At 37.3% G+C, this 24,961-nt stretch overlaps 1 protein-coding gene and 1 long non-coding RNA gene across 7 annotated transcripts in view; both read left to right on the top strand.

The window, feature by feature from the left end:
- The window catches only part of LOC117339109 (rap guanine nucleotide exchange factor 6-like), a 116,681-nt gene that overhangs the window by 80,315 nt on the left and 11,405 nt on the right, over positions 1–24,961 (top strand). For 5 of the 6 annotated variants that reach the window (XR_004535090.1, XM_033900523.1, XM_033900510.1 and 2 more), the window contains 11 exons: positions 531–638; positions 5,706–5,964; positions 6,872–6,971; positions 8,517–8,644; positions 8,970–9,053; positions 9,312–9,458; positions 9,868–10,102; positions 10,947–11,039; positions 12,524–12,757; positions 18,185–18,376; positions 20,414–20,518. Coding sequence is in view for 5 of the 6 variants with exons in the window: in XM_033900523.1 (XP_033756414.1) it covers positions 531–638; positions 5,706–5,964; positions 6,872–6,971; positions 8,517–8,644; positions 8,970–9,053; positions 9,312–9,458; positions 9,868–10,102; positions 10,947–11,039; positions 12,524–12,757; positions 18,185–18,376; positions 20,414–20,518 (1,685 nt within the window). In the remaining variant the exon portion in view is untranslated. The remainder of the gene's footprint in view (positions 1–530; positions 639–5,705; positions 5,965–6,871; positions 6,972–8,516; positions 8,645–8,969; positions 9,054–9,311; positions 9,459–9,867; positions 10,103–10,946; positions 11,040–12,523; positions 12,758–18,184; positions 18,377–20,413; positions 20,519–24,961) is intronic. The other variant, XM_033900540.1, reaches the window with a different exon arrangement.
- LOC117339140 lies at positions 15,339–15,927 on the top strand. The gene is made up of 4 exons (XR_004535096.1): positions 15,339–15,357; positions 15,458–15,467; positions 15,841–15,854; positions 15,916–15,927. It is a non-coding gene; the product is annotated as an uncharacterized LOC117339140 (long non-coding RNA).

Here is a 24,961-nt window from a genome sequence, read left to right as displayed (position 1 = left end):
TATTTTCAAAGGTTTCACACAGTTAACAGTATTTCGTATCTAGGAAACCAGATCTGTTCGACCACAAACACTTCAGATAGTATTTCGATACTAGTATAGCTATATATATAACAATGGTGAAACATTGTTTAACATTCAAGATCTTCGTAGTTGTAAAAGTAAACTTTATTTATTTTACAACAATTGCGAAACAAGTTATGTAAACTGATATTAATCACGCTTGTTGACCCGGATGAAATCAGGCGAAGGGCCTTACTGTGGGAGGAAACCGGGGAAAACCCATGTGGTCGGGGAGGTGACCCCATACCTTTTCATGTCCGATCTGGGAATCGAACCCGGCCACCTAAAGTTTAAAGTTACATTATAGGTTGGCTAATGAACACCTTTACTGTTGCATCAAATTTTTTGGCCATTGTTCACAAAATCTTAAGAGATATTGGAGAGATTTAAATGATAATAGCATGAAAAACCTCAGAAGGCTTTCATATTGGTTTGAAGGAGGCGTATAAAATCATCGGTTTATGTTTCAGTAATTACTCATTATGTGAAGTAACAGTGGAAAATGAGAGTCTGGTCAAACAGAAACGACTGCCAGATCATCTTGGAAATTTACCGGAAAGACAGAATCTCAATGGGAGGTATGTTTGTTGGAACGGAAGTGTTGATTTGGTAGAAACCCACCAATCACACGTACTGTTACATTTAGAAACCCACCAATCACAAGCGCTGTTACATCTGTTCTTATTGCACAGGTGTTTGTTACCTGGTGAAGGTCACACTTTTTAAATTTTGAAACCATTTGTATTATAATCTCAACTCTGATTATGGACTGGTATTGTTCTTTTTACATTTTGTATTTAAAGAATTAAAACCTTTTTCTTTACAATATTATTGCAAATATATCCCTCCTCTCCTCTACATCTTCTCAGGTCCAAAATGCACTTCTAAATTTCACTGCTTTTCTCTCTAAAATCCTTCCTATGGTATATCATATGGCTTCCACTCGCGGTTACCTTGAAAACTTGCTTTCTTTATTTAGATTTTAAATTCCTACCGGAGATAAATCCTTTTCGTTCCTCGATTTCAATCCTTGATGTGGTATTGTTTCGTTATCCTCCACCCTACTCCTGATCAAAATCTATCGGTGCTAACACACATGTAGATGTCCTTCATTGTATATATCTGTCACCCAAAACTTTAGAATTTCCAACTCGTCAAAAGTAGCTCTAAAGAATAGCTCATTGTGAGGTGATTTTTTCGAATTTCTTTTCTTCAAAGTCGTGAGAAATAACTCCTTACTGGTTCCTCAGCATTTCAGATGTATGCTAGTTGAATTATGTATTATAAGATCACATTGGCGTGACAAAAAACGAGAGGGAGATATTTTTCTCTCTTGTTTGTGAGTTCTTTTGAGCTACTTTGCTGCCCGTATCCTGTGGTAGAAAATACATCCCTTGGGAGTCAGGCCTGGTGCAGGAAACACACATCTTCCCTGTGGGATGGGTCACTGTTCTTAAAATTTATACACCTACAAAAATTAATGTTTATATTAAATTATTTAAAATCATTTTGTTTAATAAATATTTATATAGTTATAAGTATTATATCAATTTCGATAAAAGATTTTCTGCATTTTGACATGTAGAATAGTAAATATGTTGTGGAAACTTGAAATGAATGAATTAATTCAAGTATATTAATCTTTTATGAGTATTTAAATGTTAATAGCGGCTGCAATCAGCTTTATCAGATAGGCTTCAAGATAGCTGTTCATCCAAGCGTAGATTTCCTCTCTCATTAGAGATGTTGTGAAAGTGAACTTAACCATGAGTATTTAATCAAGTTCGTACAAGTGCATTCGATCGGCAGTTTATTTCCGTATGTTTCAGGCATGTGATTTTTTACGATCGAGTCGGGATATCGTTCGGTTTTTCGATAGCATGAAACAAAAGATATATTTATGAATTTTATGTAGATTTTCCATGTTTATTTTTGTGTATTTTGGAAACATAAAAAGCCATAAATTTGTGTTGTGAATATTATTGTAAGTATGTAAGCCCCTGGAAACTGGCCGCGGTACTAACTGAAGCCCGCAATTATTAATTATTACTGGTTTTTGGCTATAATGTATTGGTGATTGTGCATGGACAAAATTTATTGATGGATTGGCTGACAAATTTTTCCTTTGATTCATACTTGTGTTTGGCAGCTAGCTTTTCTCCTCCTTTCTTTTGACAGATAAAACAAATATGTAAAATAACATGCTTTCTGCTGTTGTCAAACTATAACTTATTTTTACCCTTTAAACAAGATCTGGATTTAATGAGGAATGTTATGGTTTAATTGTAAGCTTTTCAACAATCAACCTTGAAAGTTCTGGAGTGATAAATTTGGGAATGTATACGCGTATGCTGGTGTGTTATGGTATGCAGGCCTGGCTTGGCACATTTTACCACCCTTTTCGTTGTAGGTTGTCTCCCTTTACTTGGCTTGATCATAGCTTGTTTGAAATCTGCATGCAGTCTGTCTTCTTTTGCCTGACCTTGTTCTTCTTTCACTCACCTAAAATAGAACACTGCACGACAGACATTTTGTCAGTGACAAATGAACCTCTAAGAGTTATCCAACTTCAGCATTTTTGTGTGTCATGCAGAACAGAGTGCAAACAACACTTTTACTGGAAGCAATACTTATATCTACTGATAAAATATATCTGATTGTCATAGGGCATTTGGAAAAATTAAATGATGAAAGGAATGCCGGAGCCAGGATAGAAATAGAAAGTAAAGCATGTGTCAGATGTATTTTGTATTTCGTTCCAATGGTACGCCGTCTTTAACATCAAACATGTTTAACACTCGCACACAAAACAACTTGACTGTTTGCTAACATTTCTTGCAGGATCAGTAGTTGATGTCTAAAAGTACAGTCAAACCTGTCTATAAAGGCCACTCGATGGGGCAGAGAAGTAGTCTTTTAAAGGCAGGTGGCCTTTACATAGAGGTTCTTTTACTATGAATTTTGTTACATTGGGCACATGTGGTCTGTATAGACAGGGTTTGGTTTATACAGGATGTCTGTATAGACAAGGTTTGGTTTATACAGGTGGTCTGTATAGACAGTGTTTGGTTTATACAGGTGGTCTGTATAGACAGGGTTTGGTTTATATAGGATGTCTGTATAGACAGGGTTTGGTTTATACAGGTGGTCTGTATAGACAGGGTTTGGTTTATACAGGTGGTCTGTATAGACAGGGTTTGGTTTATACAGGATGTCTGTATAGACAGGGTTTGGTTTATACAGGATGTCTGTATAGACAGGGTTTGGTTTATACAGGATGTCTGTATAGACAGGGTTTGGTTTATACAGGATGTCTGTATAGACAGGGTTTGGTTTATATAGGATGTCTGTATAGACAGGGTTTGGTTTATACAGGTGGTTTATATAGGTGGTCTGTATAGACAAGGTTTGGTTTATATAGGTGGTCTGTATAGACAGTGTTTGGTTTATACAGGATGTCTGTATAGACAGGGTTTGGTTTATACAGGTGGTCTGTATAGACAGGGTTTGTTTATATAGGTGGTCTGTATATACAGGGTTTGGTTTATACAGGATGTCTGTATAGACAAGGTTTGGTTTATACAGGATGTCTGTATAGACAGGGTTTGGTTTATACAGGATGTCTGTATAGACAGGGTTTGGTTTATACAGGTGGTCTGTATAGACAAGGTTTGGTTTATACAGGATGTCTGTATAGACAGGGGTTGGTTTATACAGGATGTCTGTATAGACAGGGTTTGGTTTATACAGGATGTCTGTATAGACAGGGTTTTGTTTATATAGGTGGTCTGTATAGACAAGGTTTGGTTTATACAGGATGTCTGTATAGACAGGGTTTGGTTTATATAGGTGGTCTGTATAGACAGGGTTTGGTTTATACAGGTGGTCTGTATAGACGGGGTTTGGTTTATACAGGTGGTCTGTATAGACAGGGTTTGGTTTATACAGGATGTCTGTATAGACAGGGTTTGGTTTATACAGGTGGTTTATATAGGTGGTCTGTATAGACAGGGTTTGGTTTATACAGGATGTCTGTATAGACAGGGTTTGGTTTATACAGGTGGTTTATATAGGTGGTCTGTATAGACAGGGTTTGGTTTATACAGGATGTCTGTATAGACAGGGTTTGGTTTATACAGGATGTCTGTATAGACAGGGTTTGGTTTATACAGGTGGTCTGTATAGACGGAGTTTGGTTTATATAGGATGTCTGTATAGACGGGGTGGTTTATACAGGATGTCTGTATAGACAGGGGCTAGTTTATACAGGTGGCCTGTATAGACAGGGTTTCATATATATAGATGGCCTTTATGGCAGGTTTGATTGTATAATAATTTACTATGGGCTCCATACATAGAAGGAAGAACATGAATTAGTTTGTCACCTTCTGTTTTCTGTGCCTGCTAAAGTATTCTACAATTAATTATGTTGTAATGACAGTATGTGTCAAGTGTTAATTAGTGTGATGCACTATAGAACAGGAAACACAAGACCGTGTGGTGCCATATGTATGTGGTATATTAATTCTGACTTACATGTCGGGACTTATTTGCTACAAGTCTAGAAACACTGCATAGTATTCAAAGAAAAATCGCTCGGCTACAGGTGGACATTAAAAATATTTTCCTATACTCTGGATTTGTTTTACCATATCTATCAATAAGCCCATTCCTGGTAGTAAGCCCACCAATGTTCATGTACGTCTGTTTTAAGGCGCAAGTCCCCTGGGTTTATAGCTAGATATATATATATATGTGATAATTTCTTGAAGCATTCTTTAGAATACACTGTCAGTGACTTAGACATGCAGTGAATCTGTCTTGAAGTAAATATGACTGATATATATATAGTGGTGTTTGTTGGTGTCACACTCAATATTCATTAAGATTCACAAGTCATCGTCAATCCTGAATCAGGCTGTTTTGAACTAACGGAACAATGGCAGAATGTTTCATCTGTAAATCTTGTAAATATTGGTAATAATAAAACCACCAAAAACTTAAAAGCTAAATTGAATCAATTTCTGATGCTGATGTTTGGATACATCATTTAGCTGTGTTCTTACTTGAATTTATTTGCTTCAAACTTAAAAAAAAAATTAACAGAAAAAGAATTTGATACCAAATATTTTGGTACTTGTTCTAATGCATATTGAGTCTTTTTTCCTCAACATGGACTGGTGGGAAACTGACCTAGATGTTAATGTGTCCTTATTGTGTGTGTAACCTTTTGTCCCATGGATTGCATCCTCATCTTCATCCAGGAGATAGCTGCTCAAATAATGTCTTACTTTACTTAAAATATATATTTTTTGAAAGCAAATTTTATATTAGATAATAAGATAGAAATATTTTGATGTTAATTGTGTCCGGTTTAATTTTAAACTTTGGTGATAATTGTGTCCGTTTTTATTTTAAACTGGCAATATCATGATTTTTGAGAGAAAAAGTGTTAAGATTGACTTGAATTTGAACAGTTAGATCCTGGAATACCTAGTGTGTTGTAACTCAGATTAACCCAGAGTACATTGGCCTGCAACCTTCAAACTTCCCCTTGATCCCCAAACTGCACCAGACAGTCGCTGCAGACAGTGGCTCGGTTTCCAGGGGCTAATCTTGTGTGTTTTTTCATTGTCACTCATCAGGCGTACTGTTCCCTGTGTACTCAGGTATTATCTCAAAAACAACATGAACACGGAGACGCTAGTCCCTGATGAACTGCGGGCCGACCTTATAAAGGAGGCGCACATCAGCCTCCTGCAGCTCAACACAACAGAGGTCGCGTCACAGATCACACTCGAAGACTTCAAAGTGTTCAAGGATATCGAATCGTCTGAGTATGTCGACAACCTTCTTGCACTCAAGTCCAAGTATGGCTGTCCAAACCTGAAGAAATTTGAAGATGTGAGTAATGTTTTATCATTTTATGTTAACCTAAAGAAATTTGAAAGATATGAGTAATGCTTTATCATTTTGTGTAGAGTTAGGACAGGCTTAGTTTAGTTATTATCTGATTTTAGGAGAATTTGTGATTCAATGTTTTTATTATTGTAGGCTTTAGTCTGTGCTATAGATTATTTCTGTCAAAACTACAGTTTAGTCTGCTGTTGCATTTTTAGCTCACCTGGACCGAAATTGCTACTTGTCCTGAATGGCTGAATGGATTTTGATCAAATTTGGTCTGGAGCATTATTTGGCAAAACATATCAAATGTTGTATAAATGGAAGGTGCAACTCCCCTAGAGCTGGATGAGTGGGGCCCAATAAGGGAAATATATGTCAAATTATTTTAATTTCTATTTTTTTTTGTAGAAGTGACATGATTTGATCCAAATTTGTTCTGAACCATCCTTGGGAGAGGCAGCTCCAAAATTAATGGAAATTTATTTGTAATCCATCTTAAATATGAGTGTTTTACCATGATCACTGACACATCCAGGTGAACATTGCAGGACCTCTGTGCCTCTTTGTTTTGTGAGGACCGCTTGGGTTGCAGGAGTTGCAAACTAAAATTTGGTCTCACTTCTCACTTTTGGAATTATTCATACTTTAGTTTGCTGCTGAGGGCAAATCTGGATTGATTTCATTATACTTTGCCTTGGAGATTTCTGCTGACCATGAAAGAGTATTTAACCCCCCCCCCCCCCCCCCCCCCCCCAAAAAAAGAAAAACCAACAACAAAAAACAGTAGTTACATTAAACTAAAATGTGTGATGAAGCAAAAAGAGAGGCATTTTGGTGACCCAAAGCAGGCTCCAGAAATGCCACCCTAGTAATTAATTAGGAATGATTGTTTTCCTTCTCTTGTCAGCTGGTCAATAAGGAAATGTTCTGGGTTGTTACGGAGGTGTGCAGCGAGTCCAACATTGTCAGACGTGTCAAGCTCATCAAACATTTTATCAAAATAGCACGTAAGTAGCTAAAACTCTACATTTGAAATAGCATGTAGCATGTAAAGGTAGCCAATTCAAGTATGTACATTTAATAGCACAGAAGAAGCCAGGTCCTAAATCAAAATAGCATATAAGCTATAAGCTAGGTGCTACATCAAGATATTGTAGCCAAGTTTGGTAAGCTGGTAATGTTAAATAGCTGACATGGTAAGCTGGTAATGTTAAATAGCTGACATGGTAAGCTGCTAATGTTAAATAGCTGACATGGTAAGCTGGTAATGTTAAATAACTGACATGGTAAGCTGGTAATGTTAAATAGCTGACATGGTAAGCTGGTAATGTTAAATAGCTGACATGGTAAGCTGGTAATGTTAAATAGCTGACATGGTAAGCTGGTAATGTTAAATAACTGACATGGTAAGCTGTTAATGTTAAATAGCTGACATGGTAAGCTGTTAATGTTAAATAACTGACATGGTAAGCTGGTAATGTTAAATAGCTGACATGGTAAGATGTTAATGTTAAATAGCTGACATGGTAAGCTGTTAATGTTAAATAGCTGACATGGTAAGCTGGTAATGTTAAATAGCTGACATGGTAAGCTGGTAATGTTAAATAACTGACATGGTAAGCTGTTAATGTTAAATAACTGACATGGTAAGCTGGTAATGTTAAATAGCTGACATGGTAAGCTGGTAATGTTAAATAGCTGACATGGTAAGCTGGTAATGTTAAATAGCTGACATGGTAAGCTGGTAATGTTAAATAGCTGACATGGTAAGCTGGTAATGGTAGATAGCTGACATGGTAAGCTGGTAATGGTAGATAGCTGACATGGTAAGCTGGTAATGGTAGATAGCCGACATGGTAAGCTGGTAATGTTAAATAGCTGACATGGTAAGCTGGTAATGGTAGATAGCTGACATGGTAAGCTGGTAATGTTAAATAGCTGACATGGTAAGCTGGTAATGTTAAATAGCTGACATGGTAAGCTGTTAATGTTAAATAACTGACATGGTAAGCTGGTAATGTTAAATAACTGACATGATAAGCTGGTAAATATAAAATAATTGACGTGGTAAGCTGGTAATGTTAAATAGCTGAAATGATAAGCTGGTAATGTTAAATAGCTGAAATGGTAAGCTGGTAATGTTAAATAGCTGACTTGGTAAACTGGTAATGTTAAATAGCTGATATGGTAAGCTGTTAATGTTAAATAACTGACATAGTAAGCTGGTAATGTTAAATAGCTGACATGATAAGCTGGTAATGTTAAATAGCTGACATGGTAAGCTGTTAATGTTAAATAACTGACATGGTAAGCTGTTAATGTTAAATAACTGACATGGTAAGCTGGTAATGGTAGATAGCTGACATGGTAAACTGGTAATGTTAAATAACTGACATGATAAGCTGGTAAATATAAAATAACTGACGTGGTAAGCTGGTAATGTTAAATAGCTGAAATGATAAGCTGGTAATGTTAAATAGCTGAAATGGTAAGCTGGTAATGTTAAATAACTGACATGGTAAGCTGGTTAAATGATAGGTTTTCTGTTTCAGGACATTGTAAGGACTGTAAAAACTTCAACACCATGTTTGCTGTTGTGAGTGGTTTAAATCATTCGTGTGTGGACAGACTCCGCAACACCTGGGAAAAAGTACCTAACAAATATACGAAAATGTACAATGTAAGTACCTAATGTCAGCTGGTCCAGAGGGAGGGGAAATAACCATATATACAATGTAGAAACTGAGTAGAGAGAGACAAAGATTTTTAATCTCTTATTCAGAAATGTGTTTAAAAGATTTTTTTTCCATTAGATATTTAGATAGATATTGTTATATGGTGCAGTTTCAAATCATCTTTGTTCTTTCTTTTTCAGAATAGTTTGTATTAACTTTATTTTCATGTATGTATATCGTACTAAGTTTCCTTTTCTATGTATCTTATATTGAGTTTCGTTTCTATGTACTTTGACCATTAAGTTTCATTTTCTATATACTTTACATTAGGATCTGAAAGACTTGATGGATCCCTCCAGGAACATGTCTAAATATAGGAATTTAATTAGTAGTGATAACTGTCAGCCTCCCATGGTAAGTATTACTATTTGAAAGTTACTGAAAAAATAAAACATCAAAATAAAAAAAAATAAAAAATTTTAAATTGAAGAGTTATATTTTGCAATTGCAATGTTATTTTCAAAATAGAAATTTTGTTAACTTTACAATCATTGAAAAATGTCTCATTAACTTTCCTAGCTTAACATACATTCGAAAATGTCTCGTTAATTATAAATTGTAGAGTAGATAGATTACCCATCACATGCAAGTTTCATATTGTTCTCTTTACAGTTGCCATTTTTCCCTGTTGTGAAAAAGGACCTTACATTCATTCACCTGGCTAATGACTCGTATGTGGACGCACTCGTCAACTTTGAGAAAGTCAGAATGATAGCCAAGGAAGTTCGTCATATATGTAACATGGCATCAGCTAAATATGTAAGTGGAAATTCATTCTAACAAGGGACAAATTGTCTGGGATTTTCATTGATAAAAACATAACTTGTATTTTTGTTGCCTTTCGAATTTTGTACACAGAATCTTCATCATTTATAAAAAAGGTATGAAGTATTTTTAAGATAAATAAATGCAAAAATTAAGGTTTTAATTTCAATCCTTTCTGGGGTGTGAAATTTCTGCAGGGGAAATTATGAACATTTTAAATTCTTTATTTTTTTACAAAAGAAAATTTATAGACCTCTTATTGATCAAGTGATATTCCTCATAGCAACCTATTAGCATTGGTGAGGTACATATGATAAGTAGTTAGGGCAACACAAAATGGAGAGAATGGAGTACGGAGATATATTGACCAGGGATGGTCCTTATTTATCTGTGATTATTTCAGAATGTGAGTACCATGTTCCTGGGGACTGGCACCATGTATGAGAACTCTTGGATCTCGGGAATGGCCACCATGAAACGTGTGAAGAACCGTCGTGGGTCAGCGGTTCCCAATGCCAAGAAAATGTACGAGGAGGCTCAGATGGTGCGTCGGGTCAAGTCGTATCTTAGCAACATGAAGGTCATTCCGGACGAGGAGAAACTGAAAGAGATGTCTCATCAATGTGAAGCCCCACCACGTAGGTCAAAGTTCAAAGTTCATGAATGTTTAACCTCATGTTATGTGTTAGGGTTTGTCATTCCTATATCACAGAACACTCAAGTCACATGACTGTTGTGTTGTTATGAGTCACATGACTTGCGCAAGTCTGTCTCTGGTCACATGACTTTTGTGTTATTCTGTGTCTGATCACATGACTGTTGTGTTAGTCTGCCCCAGGTCACCTGACTTGTGTTAGTCTGTCTCGGGTCACATGACTTTTGTTTTCTTGGGTCACATGACTTTTTTTGTTAGTTTGTATTGGGTCACATGACTTTGTTTTCTTGGGTCACATGACTTTTGTGTTAGTTTGTATTGGGTCACATGACTTTTGTGTTAGTCTGTCCCAGGTCACACTATGACTTTTGTATTTTCTTAGGTCACATGACTTTTATGTTGGTTTGTATTGGGTCACATGACTTGTGTTAATCTGTTTAAGTTTTGCTTCCTCACAAGAATCCATGAAATGTCATATTAGGACAGTATTAACACACCAGGACACATGTTCTGTGGTGAAATGGCTCATCAAATGTGATCAGAAATATTGCCTGTTGTCAGAGGTCAAAAGGTCCAAGTTTTAATGACTATACCATTTGGTTATTAAATTTCTTTTTTATTTGATTTTGTTGTCAAACAGGAAAATATAAGTGTGCTATATGATGTGAACTTCCTTAGAATTATTGTGAAGACTTTCATCCTGAAATGGTTTTTATCGTCATTATTTCCTTGTAACTGTTATATATTGAGGTATGACCTGTTCCTCCTATAAAACATAGTGTACTCTCTACCTAGATATTGATTGGAACTCTTCTTTCTTTTTCCAGTTAAAAAGACCGACCCATCATCAAGCGCAATAACCGCATCCATGGCAAACCTGATGGAGCCCCCGAAGAATGTTTCTAGTGGACCGAAGTTCGGTATGGAGCATGATTTCTGCCATTTCCACTCTAACCCATCCTCTTTGATATGTATATTTTTTGAATATTTTTCGTTTTTTCAAATTACCAATATGAGTTATGTATACATTTCTTTCCTCTAATTTTGCTGTATAAAACTGACAATGGAATGTAGATTTCTGTGAACCTGTTGTATGACTCTCAACTTCCTTTCATTTTATGCAGGATGATTTCTACCCGAACAAAACTTTTAAATGTCACATAATTTTGTAGTAACCATTTCTGTTGCTTTTTGAATATATTGAATACTTGATCGCCGACCGACCAATAACTTGTCTGATCCTGCTGTATGGTTTATATCACAGAAATATCGGGTTAAATTCCATGTAGTTACAACATTTGTTCCATAAAGGTGTGGGGAGTTCGATTAATGTGGTCCGTTCAACTTCGCTTGTGTTTTACAAGTAAAGTAAGGCCAGCCAGTGGAGACTTAAGAGAATTTGGATTAGATCTAGAAAAATGTATGAATACAGTAGAATATTTGGATTAGATTTAGAAATATGTATGAATACAATGGAATATTGGGATTAGATTTAGAAATATGTATGAAACCAAGGCAAATATTGGTATTAGATCAAGAAATATGTCTGAATACAATGGAATATTGGGATTTGATCTAATAATATGTATGAATTCAATGGAATATATGGGATTAGATTTAGAAATATGTATAAATACAGTGGAATATTTGGATTAAATTTAGAAATATATATGAATCCAAAGGGATATCGGAATAAGATTTAGAATTATGAAAAAATACAATGGAATATTTGGATGAGATTTAGAAGTCTGTATGAATACAATGGAATATTTGGATTGGATCTAGAAATATGTATGAATACAAGGGAATATTTGGATAAGATTTAGAAATATGTATGAATACAGTGGAATACTGAGATAAGATTTAGAAACATGTATGAATACAGTGAAATACTGAGATAAGATTTAGAAATATGTATGAATACAGTGGAATACTGAGATAAGGTTTAGAAATATGTATGAATATAGCTGGGTATTGGGATTAGATCTAGACTTATGCATGAATACAGAGTTATTGGTTGGCTGGGTGACCTCATTGAATGTTTATGATTTCTGTTGCTATTGAATGACATAAATGGCTTTATGCTTGACTGCATCTTAACGGAATCAGCTGTTCCTCATTCTTCATCTTCACCGTAGATTTAATATGAAGATAAATCTAGAAAAATTATAAATACGATCAAAAAAGTTATAACCAAGAAAATGGGATAAAAATTATCTGATTCCCAGAGTTGGTGAGTTTTCTTTAGACCACCTTTTGGATTTGGCCATGATCAATCCTATTACTGAGATTCATTTTCTGAAAATAACGTTTTGCTACGGTGGCGATTAGAATGAGCAGGAACATTTTGAGGCCCTGTACGTTTTGCATGTTAACGGTTGATGATTTTCTTTGTGTATGTTAGGTGCGGAGTCTCCAGAAGCCATAAGAAAACTTATGGGTCTGACGGACAAAGTACGACCCCATAACTCCAAACACTCTTTACCTTCTGCTCCAAACCTAACCAGCCCCATGTCGGGGCGTCGACAGCCAACATCGCCAAGGCATGCTCGCCCACTTCCGGCATTGCATTTATCTCCTGAAAGCTCATCTGTAGTCAGTTTAAGCAATATAGCATTGCGCAAGCCAAGTCGGAATGGTAAGAACTGGTTACTTCCTGTTTCAGCTGCTGGCCAGGGTTGGACATTATCGTTACTTCATCTCTGTCTTAATTATAGAAAAATTATTATAATCAATCTCTATATCCTTCAACTAATGTTAATTTTCTCCCTTTTAGTCTGTCTTGATTATGCAAATGATTATAATCGATCCTTAATCTTCAACTGATGTTGATTGTCTCCCTTTGACTAAAAGTTTCTTTAATTTACCTATTGTGGGAAACTTAACTTCTGAAATAAAAATTAGCTCCTTTTCTAAGAGATTTTGAATGAATTAGATGAAATTTTGAATTTTCATAAAAATGAAGGTTGAATTTTCATAAAGAAGAAGGTTGAATTTTCATAAAGAAGAGGGTTGAATATTTTCATGGTTGTATGTGATTTTAATTTATAACGGAGAAACCTGAGGCCAATAGTAGGGATAGTTTGTTGTACGTCCTTGTGGTTCTGTCAGTTCTTGTTTAATGTGTAAAATTAAGTTGTAGTGCTCTTACTGCATGTGTAAGTCGCCAAACATAGCTTTTTGGTGGAATGGCCCCTATCATACCTAATTTTGGTATTTTTTTGCTTGATTATGAGCTTATCAGATATGTTTGACTTTTGACCTTTTGCAAAAATATGTGATCTTTTTAACTTGATGTTGATATTCAGTTGTAATAATTTGTTTTTTAAAAACTAACAAAAAGACAAAATTGTCTCTGATATGACTGTAAAAGACAATGTGCAGGTTAATTAATTAAGACTTTCTCATTTAATGTGTTGATGTTTTTTTGTTTATCCTTTTTTTTCCCAAAAAATTATGAGGTGGGTGTAAATGAAGGACCGCATATATCTGTATCAGGTGTATAGAGGTGAGAGTTGTAAGGTGTATAGAGGTGAGAGTTGTAAGGTGTATAGAGGTGAGAGTTGTAAGGTGAGAGTTGTAAGGTGTATAGAGGTGAGAGTTGTAAGGTGTGTAGAGGTGAGAGTTGTAAGGTGTATAGAGGTGAGAGTTGTAAGGTGTGTAGAGGTGAGAGTTGTAAGGTGTATAGAGATGAGAGTTGTAAGGTGTATAGAGGTGAGAGTTGTATGGTGTATAGAGGTGAGAGTTGTAAGGTGTATAGAGGTGAGAGTTGTAAGGTGTGTAGAGGTGAGAGTTGTAAGGTTATAGAGGTGAGAGTTGTAAAGTGTATAGAGGTAAGAGTTGTAAGGTGAGAGTTGTAACGTTTATAGAGGTGAGAGTTGTATGGTGTATAGAGGTGAGAGTTGTAAGGTGTATAGAGGTGAGAGTTGTAAGGTGTATAGAGATGAGAGTTGTATGGTGTATAGAGGTGAGAGTTGTAAGGTGTATAGAGGTGAGAGTTGTATGGTGTATAGAGGTGAGAGTTGTAAGGTGTATAGAGGTGAGAGTTGTAAGGTGTATAGAGATGAGAGTTGTAAGGTGTATAGAGGTGAGAGTTGTAAGGTGTATAGAGGTGAGAGTTGTAAGGTGAGAGTTGTAAGGTGTATAGAGGTGAGAGTTGTAAGGTTTATAGAGGTGAGAATTGTAAGGTGTATAGAGGTGAGAGTTGTAAGGTGTATAGAGGTGAGAGTTGTAAGGTGTATAGAGATGAGAGTTGTAAGGTGTATAGAGGTGAGAGTTGTAAGGTGAGAGTTGTATGGTGTGTAGAGGTGAGAGTTGTAAGGTGTATAGAGGTGAGAGTTGTAAGGTGTATAGAGATGAGAGTTGTAAGGTGAGAGTTGTAAGGTGTATAGAGGTGAGAGTTGTAAGGTGTATAGAGATGAGAGTTGTAAGGTGAGAGTTGTAAGGTGTATAGAGATGAGAGTTGTAAGGTGAGAGTTGTATGGTGTATATAGATGAGAGTTGTAAGGTGTATAGAGATGAGAGTTGTAAGGTGTATAGAGATGAAAGTTGTAAGGTGAGAGTTGTAAGGTGTATAGAGATGAGAGTTGTAAGGTGTGTAGAGGTGAGAGTTGTAAGGTGTATAGAGATGAGAGTTGTAAGGTGAGAGTTGTAAGGTGTATAGAGATGAGAGTTGTAAGGTGTATAGAGATGAGAGTTGTAAGGTGAGAGTTGTAAGGTGTATAGAGGTGAGAGTTGTAAGGTGTATAGAGATGAGAGTTGTAAGGTGAGAGTTGTAAGGTGTATAGAGATGAGAGTTGTATGGTGTATAGAGATGAGAGGTGTATGGTGTATAGAGATGAGAGTTGTAAGGTGTATAGAGGTGAGAGTTGTAATGTGTATAGAGGTGAGAGTTGTAAGGTTATAGAGGTGAGAGATGTAAGGTGTATAGAGGTGAGAGTTGTAAGGTTTATAGAGGTGAGAGTTGTAAGGTGTATAGAGGTGAGAGTTGTAAGGTGTATAGAGATGAAAGTTGTAAGGTGAGAGATGTAAGGTTTATAGAGGTGAGAGTTGTAAGGTGTATAGAGGTGAGAGTTGTAAGGTGTATAGAGATGAGAGTTGTATGGCGTATAGAGGTGAGAGTTGTAAGGTGAGAGTTGTAAGTTGTATAGAGATGAAAGTTGTAAGGTGTATAGAGGTAAGAGTTGTAAGGTGTATAGAGATGAGAGTTGTATGGCGTATAGAGGTGAGAGTTGTAAGGTGAGAGTTGTAAGGTGTATAGAGTTGAGAGTTGTAAGGTGCATAGAGATGAAAGTTGTATGGTGTATAGAGATGAAAGTTGTAAGGTGAGAGTTGTAAGGTGTATAGAGGTGAGAGTTGTAAGGTGTATAGAGGTGAGAGTTGTAAGGTGTATAGAGGTGAGAGTTGTAAGGTGTATAGAGGTGAGAGTTGTAAGGTTTATAGAGGTGAGAGTTGTAAGGTGTACAGAGGTGAGAGTTGTAAGGTGTATAGAGGTGAGAGTTGTAAGGTGTATAGAGGTGAGAGTTGTATGGTGTATAGAGATGAGAGTTGTATGGTGTATAGAGATGAGAGTTGTAAGGTGTATAGAGATGAGAGTTGTAAGGTTTATAGAGGTGAGAGTTGTAAGGTTATAGAGGTGAGAGATGTAAGGTGTATAGAGGTGAGAGTTGTAAGGTGTATAGAGGTGAGAGTTGTAAGGTGTATAGAGATGAAAGTTGTAAGGTGAGAGTTGTAAGGTGAGAGTTGTAAGGTTATAGAGGTGAGAGGTGTATGGTGTATAGAGGTGAGAGTTGTAAGGTGTATAGAGATGAGAGTTGTAAGGTGTATAGAGGTGAGAGTTGTATGGTGTATAGAGGTGAGAGTTGTAAGGTGTATAGAGGTGAGAGTTGTAAGGTGTATAGAGGTGAGAGTTGTAAGGTGTATAGAGATGAGAGTTGTATGGTGTATAGAGGTGAGAGTTGTAAGGTGAGAGTTGTAAGGTGTATAGAGGTGAGAGTTGTAAGGTGTATAGAGGTGAGAGTTGTAAGGTGTATAGAGATGAGAGTTGTATGGTGTATAGAGGTGAGAGTTGTATGGTGTATAGAGATGAGAGTTGTAAGGTGTATAGAGATGAGAGTTGTAAGGTGTATAGAGGTGAGAGTTGTATGGTGTATAGAGGTGAGAGTTGTAAGGTGTATAGAGGTGAGAGTTGTAATGTGTATAGAGGTGAGAGTTGTAAGGTGTATAGAGGTGAGAGTTGTAAGGTGTATAGAGATGAGAGTTGTAAGGTGTATAGAGGTGAGAGTTGTAAGGTGAGAGTTGTATGGTTTATAGAGATGAGAGTTGTATGGTGTATAGAGGTGAGAGTTGTAAGGTGTATAGAGGTGAGAGTTGTATGGTTTATAGAGATGAGAGTTGTATGGTTTATAGAGGTGAGAGTTGTAAGGTGAGAGTTGTATGGTGTATAGAGATGAGAGTTGTAAGGTGTATAGAGATGAAAGTTGTAAGGTGTATAGAGATGAAAGTTGTAAGGTGAGAGTTGTAAGGTGTATAGAGATGAGAGTTGTAAGGTGTATAGAGATGAAAGTTGTAAGGTGAGAGTTGTAAGGTGTATAGAGGTGAAAGTTGTAAGGTGTATAGAGATGAAAGTTGTAAGGTGTATAGAGGTGAGAGTTGTAAGGTTATAGAGGTGAGAGTTGTAAGGTGTATAGAGGTGAGAGTTGTAAGGTGTATAGAGATGAGAGTTGTAAGGTGTATAGAGATGTGAGTTGTAAGGTGTATAGAGATGAGAGTTGTAAGGTTTATAGAGATGAGAGTTGTATGGTGTATAGAGGTGAGAGTTGTAAGGTGTATAGAGATGTGAGTTGTAAGGTGTATAGAGGTGAGAGTTGTAAGGTGTATAGAGATGTGAGTTGTAAGGTGTATAGAGGTGAGAGTTGTAAGGTGTATAGAGATGAGAGTTGTAAGGTGTATAGAGGTGAGAGTTGTAAGGTTATAGAGATGAGAGTTGTAAGGTGTATAGAGGTGAGAGTTGTAAGGTTTATAGAGGTGAGAGTTGTAAGGTGTATAGAGGTGAGAGTTGTAAGGTGTATAGAGATGTGAGTTGTAAGGTGTATAGAGGTGAGAGTTGTATGGTGTATAGAGATGTGAGTTGTAAGGTTTATAGAGGTGAGAGTTGTAAGGTGTATAGAGGTGAGAGTTGTAAGGTGTATAGAGGTGAGAGTTGTAAGGTTTATAGAGGTGAGAGTTGTAAGGTGTATAGAGGTGAGAATTGTAAGGTGAGAGTTGTATGGTGTATAGAGGTGAGAGATGTAAGGTGTATAGAGGTGAGAGTTGTAAGGTGTATAGAGATGAGAGTTGTAAGGTGTATAGAGGTGAGAGTTGTAAGGTGAGAGTTGTAAGGTTTATAGAGGTGAGAGTTGTAAGGTGTATAGAGGTGAGAGTTGTAAGGTTTATAGAGGTGAGAGTTGTATGGTGTATAGAGATGTGAGTTGTAAGGTGTATAGAGATGAGAGTTGTAAGGTGTATAGAGATGAGAGTTGTAAGGTGTATAGAGATGAGAGTTGTAAGGTGTATAGAGATGAGAGTTGTATGGTGTATAGAGATGAGAGTTGTAAGGTGTATAGAGATGAGAGTTGTAAGGTGTATAGAGGTGAGAGTTGTATGGTGTATAGAGGTGAGAGTTGTAAGGTGTATAGAGGTGAGAGTTGTATGGTGTGTAGAGGTGAGAGTTGTATGGTGTGTAGAGGTGAGAGTTGTAAGGTGTGTAGAGGTGAGAGTTGTAAGGTTATAAAGATGTGAGTTGTAAGGTGTATAGAGGTGAGAGTTGTAAGGTTTATAGAGGTGAGAGTTGTAAGGTGAGAGTTGTAAGGTGTACAGAGGTGAGAGTTGTAAGGTGTATAGAGATGAGAGTTGTAAGGTGTACAGAGATGAGAGTTGTAAGGTGTATAGAGATGAGAGTTGTAAGGTTTATAGAGGTGGGATTTGAGGGAATGGTTGTACAATGTTAAAGATTTCTTGGTTTCGAGGTTGACAGTTCTTGGGAAGTCAACAGGTCACTATGATGGTTGTGATTTCTCCGTTTCAGGGTCGATGGGTTCTGGCGAGTCAGCGAGCCCCACAGGCAGCACACACAGCTCACATCAGCATTACGAGTCTGATTCTAGTCGTCATAGCATGTCGTCTAACTACGACACCCAGAGTACTAACTCAGCAAGCTCAAACAATTCTCCACCCCAGCCGAGGAAGTTCTCCCACCCCTCACATCCCCCACAGACAGGTGAGTCACCATAATTGGCTATATTGCTAGCTGATCCTTTATACAGCGTAATATATGAACCTCCTCTTCTACATTATCTGTGACCGAAAATGACATTTCTAGATGCATGGGGTGTTTGTCTTCCCCTCTCTTCTGTAACTACATGAAAATACAAGCTTAAATGCTTTCTTTTTTTCTCCAAATAAACTAGTGAAGAAATAAGTTTGATTTTTATGTGACGGAAAGTTTGTTTGTAGTTTTTTTTGCAATATCTCAAGAACAATGATGCTTACATTTTGAAAAATATTTAAAAAAGCACTATTGATAGTATGGTGTGGAAACAGAAATCTCCCAGAAAAAGAATACTTTATTGGGCTTTCACAATTTGATGTTTCTGCTTTGTTAGTGGCTGTTCCTGTTGCTGCTTTTAGAGAGATTATACAGTTAAACCCTGTCCTGTGAATCTGTGAAGGTTTACAGGGCAGCATTGGCTTCTAAGATCGCTTTCACTACTGAAGTCTGAATAGAGACATTTGACCAGTACGATCCTGGTGTGCTGTTTGTGTGAGGTTTTTAGATCGATTCTACAAAAGACTGACGTGTGCTCTTCTGTTTGTAGCGGGTCATTTCCAACAAATCAAATTTTAATTGAGATGGTCATTCTATAGAATATGCTATTGATGAAAGATTGTATTAACTTCCTTGACCCTTGTCCCAAATACAAAGTTCCTTGACCCTTGTCCCGAATTCAAAGTTCCTTGACCCTTGTCCTGAATCCAGTTCCTTGACCCTGGCCCTGAATCCAAAGTTCCTTGACCCTTGTCCTGAACCCAAAGTTCCTTGACCCTTGTCCCGAATCCAAAGTTCCTTGACCCTTGTCCCTAATCCAAAGTTCCTTGACCCTTGTCCTGAATCCAAAGTTCCTTGACCCTGGCCCTGAATCCAAAGTTCCTTGACCCTTGTTCTGAATCCAAAGTTCCTTTACCCTGGCCCTGAATTCAAAATTCCTTGACCCTTGACCTTAATCCAAAGTTCCTTGACCCTTGTCCTGAATCAAAAGTTCCTTGACCCTTGTCCTTAATCCAAAGTTCCTTGACCTTTGTCCTGAATCCAGTTCCTTGACCCTGGCCCTCATTCCAAAATTCCTTGACCCTTGTCCTGAATCCAAATTTCTTTTACCCTTGTCCTGAATCCTAAGTTCCTTGACCCTTGTTCCTTGCTCAGAACATTAAAGTTTGTAGTGCATTAACAAAATCCTGAATCTAAAGTTCATAAATCTTAATCAGCTTGTAAAAGAAAATGCAAACACAATTCTGACAATTTAAATAATATCTTAAATGCTTTGAAAGCTTTGCTCCCTGAAACCCTGAAATATAACTACTAACAACAGAATCCAGTAAAAATATGAGTATATTGTAATTAACACTATTACTTAATTACAACAAGGATGTCACAGGTACTATGCACTTTTAGGTGAATTAAGTTCAGCACAGAGTTCTCACGACGACCAGACTAAGTGATCAGCTGAAAGGAAAGAATGTGGTTTAGGGCTTGTAATAGAGTCGAGAGTTATGTAGTCAAGATAGAAACATGGAAATCGAAAACACTTTGAGTACAAGATAAAATTATCAACCTGTAACGATGTCTGAAGTATGAGTGAAGCCAGAACTGTGTTACCTTCTACACCATCTCTGCCTGTAAACTGTGTATGCCAGTTTGGGTATTCAGAACTGCTTGTTGAGACTTTCCCATCTCCCCTAGAGAACATATCCTTCTGTCCAACTCTTCATGCTTGACTCTCTCATATTAAATATGGTATACATGTAACAGTGATGTCTGATATGTTTCTCTACTCATCCAACTGCCAGCCATTAGTCTGTCTGCAAAAATGGAACTGGTTTTTCAGTACTGGTATAAATATACTGACATTTTGTCCGTAAATCTATTTGTCATTTCGGCATGCAATCTTCCTATCTGCATTCATGGGCGACAGACTGGTGTTTGTCAGTGGATGGTTGTGTATATTTGTTGGTAGTAGCTGTTGTGTTACTATTTCAGGGCCCCTGTCTGCCCCTCACCACCATCCTACGCCTCCAATCCCTCAGCCTGCGGGGGTCAGACCCCCTCTGCCGACGTACGATGTTGTCATGCAAAACTCTCCAGGTGAGAATGCCGCAGCGCGTGGCTCACTGATTGGTCCACAGCGAGCATGTGGTATCGGGTATACAGTGTTCACATACCCAGGAGATTTAGTCTCGCACTATACACACAAATGCTAGTCTCATGATCTATGTAAAGGGAGGTCACTCTAGGGTAAAGTTTATATGGTTCCTCCATGGGCTCAGCGGGTGTAAGTTGAACTAGATATGGTATAATCTGTATTGGGGATGTGATTATGGTGAATAAGGGGAAACAAAATCAAGGGATTGGTCTGAGTAAGGAACTGCTGTCCGAGGGATACACTGAAAAGGGGAGATAATTCACTTTTATCACTGAATTTACATTTCTGCCAAATAGAAAGATTTTACACAAGTGATCATTGGGTGTAGATATTTGAGCTAGCATTCGTGTCCAGTGTGTTTATTCCAGGTCAACTTTCACACAACGTCCTCATAGAAATGTGTGGAAATGGACCTTAGTGATAGAAAAAGCAAATAAATGTGGCTTAATTACTTTTCGTGGTATCTGATATTTCACTGTTTTGGGTTTTAGATACTTACTTATATAAAGATCTACTTTGAAAATTGAAGTTTGCATTAACCAAGGGATAAAATTAATTGTTTTTGAATTTGAAGATTAAAGAATAAAATTATTGTGTACTTTAACGGAGCCCAAAGCAGTTAAATTTCTGGTCACACGAAATGCACAACGCATGTAATGTCACTCACTGCCAAACACATTGCGTGTGCTACATCATAGTTGAATTGCATGGCTACGCTTTCCTGGTGAAGGATTATCGATGTGCATGTACTAATGATCTCGCCAATTTATTACAACACACCTTGCTCCAGCATTATAGGGTAATCTGAATGGTTATAACATATTTATAGCAAGTTGGTTGATAGCTATATATCTACATGTACAGGAATGTAAGCTATATATCTACATGTACAGGAATGTATGGTAGCATGAGCAGAGAGCCTAAGTGTCTAAAGGCTATATATTAATTCTATTTTCTCAAGCAAATATGACAGTCTGCACATGCTCTCATAAGTCAAAATATGACCGTTATAACAAGAATGCTTATATCGTTCCGTTGATTGGTGACTTTTGAATATTATATTGGTTTAATATTTGAAGTATTTTTGTAGACTTAAGATTGCGTTTGCCTAAGTTAGCCAGTAATATGATCATTTTCATGTGATCCAACATCATTAGTTAACAACTCTTAGGTGGATGTTGTGTTTTTTTATCATTAGTTAGAGTATGAACTGACACAGACAGAGCTATCATTTCTCTGGAAAAAAAATACAAAGGGAGATAATTATAACCGGTTGGTTACCTCCCCTTAATTCCTCTTATTGAGACACACCAGACTGATGTATGTCACATACACAGCTCAAAACAGAATTTTTTTTATTATTATTTCATTCAATTTTGAGTTTTTAAAGGGTTTTTGGCCATGATCTTTTGTTTATTAAATATTAAAATGATATATAATATTAAGCTGTAAAACAAAAAAAATGTGTTTATAAGGTTATGAACCCCCATTTAAATGTGCCCCTGGCATCTGCCTCTATAGTAAGTACTTGTTCTTAAGGAGAAATTTCTTAATCTGCAAAACGAAGAACACGATTTGTAGTATTATTTCATTGAATAATCTCTGTAAATTTTCATCTTGCATACTGGTGTTTTGTTAGTTGTATGGTTAAGTGTGATGTTAAGTACAATGAGAGATTTTATCCTGTATGTTTTTGAGCTGATAAGATGGGGGATATCTCTATGACATTTTTCAATTTTTTACACACTGGAAATCATTATGATTCAAGTAACTGTATATGTTGTATGTGTAACTTTGATAACCTCTTGAAATAGCGAAAACTTATCAATCTCAGACAAATGGCAAATATGTGTCATTCTCGGGCAGTGATCATTCTTGTTACTCCATGGCTGGGTCCAGTTATGGCCTAAAAAAGACAGATTTACATAAAACAGTGTTGATAGTTTATAGTTGTTCATCAGTAAAATAACACTACTTTGGACACAGAACTTTTTATGTGAACTAATGCCAGTTTGACTGAATCATTGTAGGAGGCGTGGCTAGCGAAGGTCATGTGACCGGAATACTGAGCAGCTTGAATCACTAGAATTTGAACTAGAGATGCAATGATTATATATACATATGTTACTTAATTAAAAATTGTAATTTAAAAAAAAAACATCATAGCCAAAACCCCTTTAACCTGAAATCTTAATTAAAAGTTGTAATTTAAAAAAAAAAATCATAGCCAAAAACCCTTTAAACTGAAATATCTTTGACCCTTTCATTTCGATTTGTAAAATAAACTGCTGACACTGGCTTTGCATTGTGTTTTAAAGTTTTAATTTGAGTGTTCTGTAGAAAATTTGATTCAGTATCTGATTGAAGCCTGATCTCAGTTGACTGTTCTTGGCCACGTTTGTGTACCATACCTTTGATCAAAAGAATTATCTGGATGAAGTTTCCCATTAAATGAAATATTTATAAAATATATCTTATTCATAGTTGGACATTTTTTCATGGGGTTCTTAGGATAGTCAGTTATTTTTTTCATAAAATGAGTTTGTGGTAGTATCAGAAGTAAAATTTTAGGAAATTTATCTTCATTTTGATAAATCAAATAATTTAATCATAAGGGTATATTTTCTGCCTTTTTTCTGGAATTTAAGAAGTTTAGTATCCTGATTGCCAGGAGTCTAAAATAATTTTTGACCCATTTCCTGGTTTGACAAGCAAAATGAGACAGATAGTTAAATATTTTCTGTTCACTCTGTAGATATATAGATTGCAGTTGTTTCCAAAAGATTGAAAATGAAACCTAATTAAGAAAAAGCTGAATATAGACAGTTTACTGTTGGAATGTTTTTGAAGAAGCAATGTGTATAAGATACAGGCTCCATTATTTGCCAGTCTTGATGAAGGTGTAGTGCACAAATGTGGCCCGCAACCTCAATTGTGAAAAGGCAAGCACACCTTTACTGTATAACCATCACTTAATATTATCATATCACCTCTATCATACACCACTATTGTAGAGAATATATCCTCACTGCATCATGATAATCAAGGGCTACCCATTGAGTCACTGTGACATGATGGGATGAGCAGGGCTACCCATTGAGTCACTGTGACGTGACGGGATGAGCCGGGCTACCCATTTAGTCACTGTGACGTGACGGGATGAGCCAGGCTACCCATTTAGTCACTGTGACGTGACGGGATGAGCCGGGCTACCCATTGAGTCACTGTGACGTGATCGGATGAGTCGGGCTACCCATTGAGTCACTGTGACGTGATCAGATGAGTCGGGCTACCCATTGAGTCACTGTGACGTGACGGGATGAGTCGGGCTACCCATTGAGTCACTGTGACGTGATGGGATGAGCAGGGCTACCCATTGTGTCACTGTGACGTGATGGGATGAGTCTGGCTACCCATTGAGTCACTGTGATGTGATGGGATGAGTCGGGCTACCCATTGAGTCACTGTGACGTGACGGGATGAGTCGGGCTACCCATTGAGCCACTGTGACGTGATGGGATGAGCAGGGCTACCCATTGAGTCACTGTGACGTGACGGGATGAGTCGGGCTACCCATTGAGTCACTGTGACATGATCGGATGAGTCGGGCTACCCATTGAGTCACTGTGACGTGACGGGATGAGCCGGGTCCATTGAGTCAATGTGATGTGACGGGATGAGCCGGGTCCATTGAGTCACTGTGACGTGACTTGATGTGCCAGGCTGCCCATTGAGTCACTGTGACGTGACGGGATGAGCTGGGTCCATTGAGTCACTGTGACGTTACAGGGTAAGTCGGGCTGCCCATTGAGTCACTGTGACATGTGACAGGAGCTCAGAAGGGCTGGCTGTCTGGTCACTGTGACATGTGACAGGGTTTCAGAAGGGCTGTCTGTCTAGTCACTGTGACATGTGACGGACTCAGAAGGGCTGCCTGTCTAGTCACTGTGACATGTGACAGGGGCTCAGAAGGGCTGTCTGTCTAGTCACTGTGACTTGTGACAGCTCAGAAGGGCTGTCTGTCTAGTCACTGTGACATGTGACAGGGGCTCAGAAGGGCTGCCTCTCTAGTCACTGTGACATGTTACAGGGGCTCAGAAGGGCTGTCTGTCAAGTCACTGTTACATGTGACAGGGACTGACCAAGGCAGCTGAGTCACTGTAACACAATTATAATCACATTGTAGAGAGAGAAAAAAAACTAATTACATATTTATTGGAAAATTATTTAAACTAGAGAATCATATATAATCAGGTTTTGCCTTGATGAATATATCTGCTTGAATATTATATATGCGGTAGATGGTACCAATATTTTTTTTTCATATAATAAATCTGCATTCAGTAATAAAATGAACCTGAAAAAAATCCAGAATTTCTCAGGGA

Source organism: Pecten maximus, chromosome 1 (genome assembly GCF_902652985.1).
Source record: "Pecten maximus chromosome 1, xPecMax1.1, whole genome shotgun sequence".
NCBI classification, from domain to species: domain Eukaryota; kingdom Metazoa; phylum Mollusca; class Bivalvia; order Pectinida; family Pectinidae; genus Pecten; species Pecten maximus.
Note: the sequence above shows the minus strand (reverse complement) of the source record. Positions and strands in the feature narration are given on the sequence as shown.